The 7400-nt window shown below is 41.7% G+C and overlaps 1 protein-coding gene across 3 annotated transcripts; it reads left to right on the plus strand.

Annotated features, from left to right (window-relative positions):
• Window positions 1-2: 2 nt before the first annotated feature.
• Window positions 3-7119, plus strand: SDHAF2 (succinate dehydrogenase complex assembly factor 2). 3 transcript variants are annotated; one of them, XM_087715064.1, is made up of 4 exons: window positions 3-280; window positions 375-580; window positions 1861-1970; window positions 2091-2276. In XM_087715064.1, exons 1-4 carry the CDS (start codon window positions 260-262, stop codon window positions 2195-2197), a joined length of 444 nt encoding a protein of 147 aa, XP_087571190.1. In that variant the 5' UTR covers window positions 3-259; the 3' UTR covers window positions 2198-2276. The 3 variants fall into 3 exon arrangements, with proteins under 3 accessions (XP_087571190.1, XP_087571191.1, XP_087571189.1); XM_087715065.1 differs by having other exon boundaries at window positions 6-280; window positions 2101-2276; XM_087715063.1 differs by lacking the exon at window positions 2091-2276 and adding an exon at window positions 6644-7119 and having other exon boundaries at window positions 26-280.
• Window positions 7120-7400: the final 281 nt, after the last annotated feature.

Here is a 7400-nt window from a genome sequence, read left to right on the forward strand (position 1 = left end):
TTCCGGCTGGCCGAGTCCCGCCTGTTCCGGTCTTCTAATGCTTCTACGCGCAAGAAAGCAGCGAAGCCCAAAAGTTCCTATTTGGCTCCCTTCCCGGCGGCGTTCGACGGGTGGCCGTTTTCGAACGAGACCGGATTAAGACGCACGCGCGAACGAGCTTTCTATGGCTAGCTGAGGAAAGCAAGCGCACTCTGGTTCGCGTTACCTTGTTCGTCTATGGTCGAGAGCGAATGATAGAGTAGCTCGGGGAGGAAGCAGGATGGCGGCTCTAATGATTCGGGTGAGTGTGGGAGGCGGACCGGAAGGACCGAGGAAGGGTCGTTATTTCTGAAGGACGGTCGCTCGCATCTCTCTCTTTCTCTCTCTCCTCGCAGCGCGTCTTGCTGCTGCCCGGCTGCCTCTCCCGCTCGCCCAAGTATGGCTATCGCGGGGATTCTCCGTCTGACTCCGGGAAGGACCTGCTGGAGATCCCGCTCCCTCCCTGGCAGCCTCGGCCGCACGAGCCCCTGGCGAACAAGCGCGCCAGGCTCTTATACGAGAGCCGCAAGAGAGGCATGTTGGAGAACTGCCTGCTGCTCAGGTAGGCGAGTTTGCCTCTCTCCTTCCCAGCCAGCGTACAGGTAGTCCTCGAACGGCACTGAAAAAAGTGACATGACCGTTTTTCACACTTACCGCCTTTAAGGCAGCACCATGGTCAGTGATCGAAATTCAGATGCTTGGCGGGTGGTTCATACTTACCACAGTTGCTGTGTCCCAAGGTCATGGGATCCCCTTTTGGCAAGCAAAATCAGTGGGGATGCCAAATTCACTTAACAACTGTTGGACTAACTTAACAATTGCAGTAATTCACTTAATAACTGTGGCAAGAAAGGTCGTAAAATGGGGCACAATTAACAGACATTTTGAGCTCAATTGTGGTCATAAATTGAGGATTATCTATACTTAGAATTGCTAGTCTAGGGTTCCGCTATTTTAATTTTTACTACTGTATTATTTAGCTGAGACCCTTTTGGGACAGGCTAAATGCTAATAATACAGTAACCATGTTTGAATATTGTACTAAGCATCACTCTTCATAACTTTTACTGGACTCCTGCTCTGAGATATTCAGCAGAGCATGGAGCAGCACTTAACAAATCTTGAAAAGGGATAGCAGGGTCTGATGTGGTTAATATTTGGATGGAAGACCACCAGGAAATAGCAGAACTGTAAACAAGAATAGGAAGTAAATGCCACAATGGCATATGCATATTGCTTCTATATGGACATAGGTTAGCAATCAAGTTCAACTTGAGAAGATTTTCATTATTTTATTTTATTTCCTGACAAGGCTAGAGTTTTTCTTACCAAGTTTTGTTTCATCAAGTTTACTGTGGGAACTCCCTAAATCCTACCTGTGGAGGACTAACTTGTCCTGTAAAGCAATCTAAACTAGTAGCCATTACCATATATTTTCCCTGTAAGATATTGGTATTAAATATGTGCTGTCTGACATAATCTGTTATTTTGTCTCCCCAATCAACACAGAAGCATGTATTGTGCACAAAGACATCCTTAGTACAGATGTTTTTGTTGTGAGCGTAGATGCCGCTGCAAATTGAATATTACTTGGGTATCTTCAGATGAGGTAGAATTGTTTCCTGCCTCTTTGGATTATAATGGACAGATAGAGTTAATTAGAATCTACTAAGAGAGATAAGAGAAGATGATCTTCTTCTAGGAACATTCAGGTTTTATTCCTGTTGGTATGTTTGAGGTGTGTTTTTTATTCTTTTTTCATTTTGTGTGTTTTAGCTTTGTTTGAGCTTAGCACTTTTAAGTGTTTTGGCATTTTACAGTACTCTTAATTGTTTTTAATAGTTTATTTGCCAAAGAGAATCTGAATCAAATGAATGAACAACAACTGGACCTTTATGACCGCCTAATAAATGAACCAAGCAATGATTGGGACATATACTCCTGGGCAACAGGTAATGTGTGTTTTGGAGCCAGCAGACTACAGTTCTCAACATATTTCTAATCTCACAATAGTGAGAAAAGCAATATAGGTGATATTTGAGTCTCTGTTTTTTATCTTTATTCCAATTCAGGGATTTGTAGACAGACCTTTAAAAACTATAAAAGATATGTATGGGCCTTGAAATTTTATGGAAATTTGAAATACAATATTACCTTGGAGCAGGAATACATACAGTAAAATGATTAAGAACACCATTTGCTATTTTGACTAAGAGACACTACAATCCTATTAAAAAGTACAATTATGGAAATAGTTTGTGAGTCCATTAAAACTATTCATATTATTTACAATTTTATGTGATCTACAATATTAACTTCAGGATTATAGATAGAACTGAAAGGTTCACAGATGTTTATCTTTGTAAGGTGCACTGGGTTTATTTAGAGCTTTTTCCAGGTTAAGAGGTCTAGGAATGTAACTAAAAGATTCCTTATGCTTAAAAGTATATCTGCTAAAATGAAAAAACTTGGTAAGAGCACAGTTAATTTGCTTTACTAAATTTAGTAATATTATTCCTAGCATAACTGAATCACAATCCAGTTTTATATATGTTAAGTAACCAATATTTTATTCAGTGAGACTTAGTTCCCAAAAGACATACATGTGAAACTCGAAAAATTAGAACATCGTGCAAAAGTTTATTTATTTCAGGAATGCAACTTAAAAGGTGAAACTAATATATGAGATAGACTCATTACATGAAAAGCAAGATAGTTCAAGCCATGATATGTCATAATTGTGATGATTATGGCTTACAGCTCATGAAAACCCCAAATCCACAATCTCAGAAAATTAGAATATTACATGCAATCAATAAAACAAGGATTGTACATAGAACAATATTGGACCTCTGAAAAGTATAAGCATGCATATGTACTCAGTACTTGGTTTGGGCCCCTTTTGCAGCAATTACTGCCTCAATGCGGCGTGGCATGGAAGCTATCAGCCTGTGGCACTGCTGAGGTGTTATGGAGGACCAGGATGCTTCAATAGCGGCCTTCAGCTCTTCTGCATTGTTCAGTCTCATGTCTCTCATCTTTCTCTTGGCAATGCCCCACAGATTCTCTATGGGGTTCAGGTCATTGAACTAGGTTTTGGTGCTTTTGGCAGTGTGGGCAGGTGCCAAGTCCTGCTGGAAAATGAAGTCAGCATCCCCATAAAGCTCGTCTGCGGAAGGAAGCATGAAGTGCTCCAAAATCTCCTGGTAGACGGCTGAGTTGACCCTGGACTTAATGAAGCACAGTGGACCAACACCAGCAGATGACATGGCTCCCCAAATCAAAACAGACTATGGAAACTTCACACTGGACTTCAAGCATCTTGCAGTGTGTGCCTCTATCGGATCGGATCACCATCTGGTCAGGGCAAAATTCCGACTGCACCTAAAGGCACCCAATACTGCTCAGCCCACAGCTACCCTCGACTACGCAAATTTATCCGACCCCAACAGCCAAGCCAAATTTCAACTTTTGCTACAGAACAGATTTTCTCCTCTGTTAGCGGACAACATTGACGAAAACTGGAACTCAACAAAAAACTCCATCATTGATTCACTTAATGAAATCTGCCCAAAAAAACGACGGAAAATAAAACCTTGGATTTCGACTAATACCCTAAATCTTGTTGAACAACGCGCAAAAATAAAGAACATTGACCACAAACTATACCTTTACCTTAACAGGCAAATTAAAAGGCAGCTTAAGGCGGATAAGGAGGCCTGGTGGAATGCAAAAGCCCAAGAAATGGAACGGGCCAGCAAAAACCACGACTCACGCTTACTCTACAGCATCCTGCGAAGCTGCAATGGAAAATTTAAAGCAACGAGCTCAAACCTCAAAGATCATCTCGGAAACCCCATAAAATCACTAATGGGTAAACTGGATAGGTGGAAAGAACACTTTAGCCAATGACTGAATCGCCCCCACCCCACCAGCCTAGACCAACGTCTGATGGAGAATGCGGACTTACAATTACCAAGCGCAATTAACGACCACCCTCTGACAGAGGAGGAAATCCGTGCCGCAATTAAAAGACTTAAGAACCGGAAGGCACCTGGGGTAGACAATATCCCTGCTGAAGCTTTGAAAGCGGGAGGAGAACCGATAGTAAAACAACTGAAATGTATATACTCTGCCATCTGGGACCAAAGAGCCGTGCCTCAAGACTTCAAAGACTCGATTATTGTACCAATCCACAAAAAGGGAGACCCAGCCAATTGCAAAAACTATAGAGGAATAAGTTTGCTATCAACATCCGGCAAGCTCTTAACCTCTATAATCCGATCCAGACTACTGAAAGTCAGAGAAACTAATTGCAGGGAAGAGCAAGCCGGTTTCAGACCAGGAAGAGGTTGCACAGACCAAATATTTACCCTGAGACAACTAGCCGAATCACGCCTGCGTTACAAAAAGGACACTTTTTTAGTATTTGTGGATTTTTCATGCGCCTTCGATAGCATAGATCATTCATCGTTGTGGTGCGCCCTTAAAGCTGAATCAATCCCCTATGCTACACTCAACGTGCTTAAAGCTTTTTACGAAGGTGGAATGAGCCGGACAAAATACCTGGGAAATGTGTCCCCACCATTCTCAATAACTACCGGCGTCAAACAAGGCTGTATTATTTCACCAATGCTCTTCAATATAACCATGGATTGGATCCTCAGACAAACTTTTAAAGACACACCAGGCGTTCAGATCGGGGCTCAGCTGTCTCTCACGGACTTGGTGTATGCTGATGACATCGTCTTCTTTGCTGAAACAGCCCAAACCGCCCAAAATACCCTGGATGCATTACAAGCAAATGCTAACAAGCTCGGCCTGGTGATAAATGGTGAAAAAACCAAATTCATTTTCACTGGCACTCAACCAGCTCAACTGCACCTCGAAGGCAACCCTATCGAAAGAGTAGACACGTTTAAATATTTGGGGTCGATCATCAACAGCCAACGTGTAGTGGCTACAAATGACATCAAAAGCCGCATTGGCAATGCTACAGCCGCATTCGCCTCTTTAAGGAAGTGCCTGTGGAGCCAAAATGACGTGACGATTGCGACTAAGATGAGGATATTTAATGCTTCCATCCACACAATCTTACTGTACGGCTCGGAATCGTGGACTTTACTTAAAAGCGACCTGAACCTATTAGAGTGATTCCAGCTAAGATGCCTGCGCAACACTCTGCACATAACTCTACGGGACCGGTGGAAAAACGAAACGGTATTGCAGCTGTGTAAAAACCAAACTACAATCGAACTTTACCTAAGAAGACAACGACTTAGGTGGTTTGGACACGTTTGCCGTATGGACAATAGCCGATTACCTTACCGATCGATTAACTCGCTGCGACCGGATGGGTGGAAAATCGCACGAAATGCCCCAAAGAAAACGTGGATATCCCAAGTGGCTCACGATCTTCAACCACTCCATTTTTCGATAACCGATGCCCAACAAGCCGCCCTAAATCGGGATCAATGGCGTGCTGTAATCCGTGACGTCCTGCCCCTGGCCTTCACAATGCAACGGTCACTGCCTTATGAACGTTGACATTTACGAAGATTAAGTCCAGTGTGCCTCTCCATTCTTCCTCCATACTCTGGGTCCTTGGTTTCCAAATGAGATGCAAAAGTTGCTCTCATCAGAAAAAAGGACTTTGGACCACTGAACAACAGACCAGGTCTGTTTTTCTTTAGCCCAGGTAAGACGCTTCTGATGTTTGTTGTTCAGGAGCAGCTTGACAAGAGGAATGCGACATTTGAAACCCATGTCCAGGATCCGTCTGTGTGTGGGGGCTCTTGATGCACTGACTCCAGCCTCAGTCCACTCCTTGTGAAAGTCCCCAACACTTTTAAATGGCCTTTTCCTGACAATCCTCTCCAGGCTGTGGCCATCCCTGCTGCTTGTGCACCTTTTTCTTCCACACTTTTCCCTTCCACATAACTTTCTATTAATGTGCTTTGATACAGCACTTTGGGAACACTCAACTTCTTTTGCAATTACGTTTTGAAGCTTTCCCTCCTTATAGAGGGTGTCAATGATGGTTTTCTGCACAACTGTCAGGTCAGCAGTCTTTCCCATGATTGTGATTCCTACTGAATCAGAGTTAGAAACCTTTTAAAGGCTCAGGAACCCTTTGCAGGTGTTATGGCTTAATTAGCTGATTAGAGTGGGACAATTTGAGCCCAGAATATTGCACCTTTGCACAATATTCTAATTTTCTGAGATTGTGTATTTGGGGTTTTCATGAGCTGTAAGCCATAATCATCACAATTATGACAAATCACGGCTTGAACTATCTTGCTTTGCATGTAATGAGTCTATCTCATATATTAGTTTCACCTTTTAAGTTGCATTCCTGAAATAAATGAACTTTTGCACGATATTCTAATTTTTCGAGTTTCACCTATACACAGGATTGAAGTGCATGATTATTATAAGATTTGCAGTGAAGGTATTCAGAAGATGAAAGTAATATTCTTTAGAAAGCCCTAAAATGGTTATTAGCTGATGTTTCATTTTTTATATTTAGCAAACTAATGCAACCTGTTATCTGAAACTTGATTGAAATTTGGAAAAAAATGATTGGATCTGTGGAAAATCTCACTCTTTTTTTCTTCTTCTCAAGAAACAAAGCCTGCTCCAGAAATCTTTGAGAATGAAATCCTACAGATGCTAAGAGAGTTTACTAAAAACAAGCACAGAGAGAAGAGACTACGACAACCAGATCTCGAATATCTTGCTGAAAGCTCCCACTGATCTTGTGTGCATTTCCATAAATGCCCAGTTTAGAGAATCCTTTAAAATGTAGAATCATATTTGTGCTTCGTGGGCTCCTCTTAAACTGTGATATACCTAATCTGTGAATTTTCATATAAGCAGCTATTTTTTTCCTGTATTGTACTGCTCTGAAATAAAGCTGTTTTTTCTCCTCAAAAGAAGGGCTGAAACACAGATTGGGTAGTAGTGATGAGATCACTACTGCACTTTAGAAATGTATTTTATTTATTAAATTTTTAAACCATTGTAGTCATGCAGATCTTGGCAATTTAACAGAAGTTGAAATAACTGTAATATATATTTTTTAAATTATTTAAACTGTAACATATATATTTGTGTGTGTTTTTGTGGGTGTAATTTCTAAGGCACAATTTTAACTATTGAAAAGGCCCTTTAACCTGCTCCCCAAAGGTGAAAGGATGGGGCTAAACCTATATCTATCTGTTGTAATCTCCCATGAGAGATTAAGATGAGGAATGAAGACAGTAGGCCTGATGCCTAGCTATATAAGACATTAACAGGTTAAAACGAACACTTCAGATTGCATGGAGATTTACTGGCTTTCCAGGCAGGGTTCATGGCATCAGTGCCAGTTAGCATGCAGG

This window comes from Thamnophis sirtalis, unplaced genomic scaffold (genome assembly GCF_051295495.1).
Source record: "Thamnophis sirtalis isolate CommonGarterSnake01/CBP01778 unplaced genomic scaffold, rThaSir2_p1.2 scaffold_1, whole genome shotgun sequence".
Lineage (NCBI taxonomy): Eukaryota > Metazoa > Chordata > Lepidosauria > Squamata > Natricidae > Thamnophis > Thamnophis sirtalis.

Bases quoted from the DNA above. Each gene is read 5' to 3' on its own strand.
- SDHAF2 (XM_087715063.1), top strand. From the start codon at position 260: ATGGCGGCTCTAATGATTCGG. The intron at 581-1,860 runs GTAGGCGAGTTT...TGTTTTTAATAG, and splicing joins GAGAACTGCCTGCTGCTCAG to TTTATTTGCCAAAGAGAATC. The intron at 1,971-6,643 runs GTAATGTGTGTT...CTTCTTCTCAAG, and splicing joins CATATACTCCTGGGCAACAG to AAACAAAGCCTGCTCCAGAA.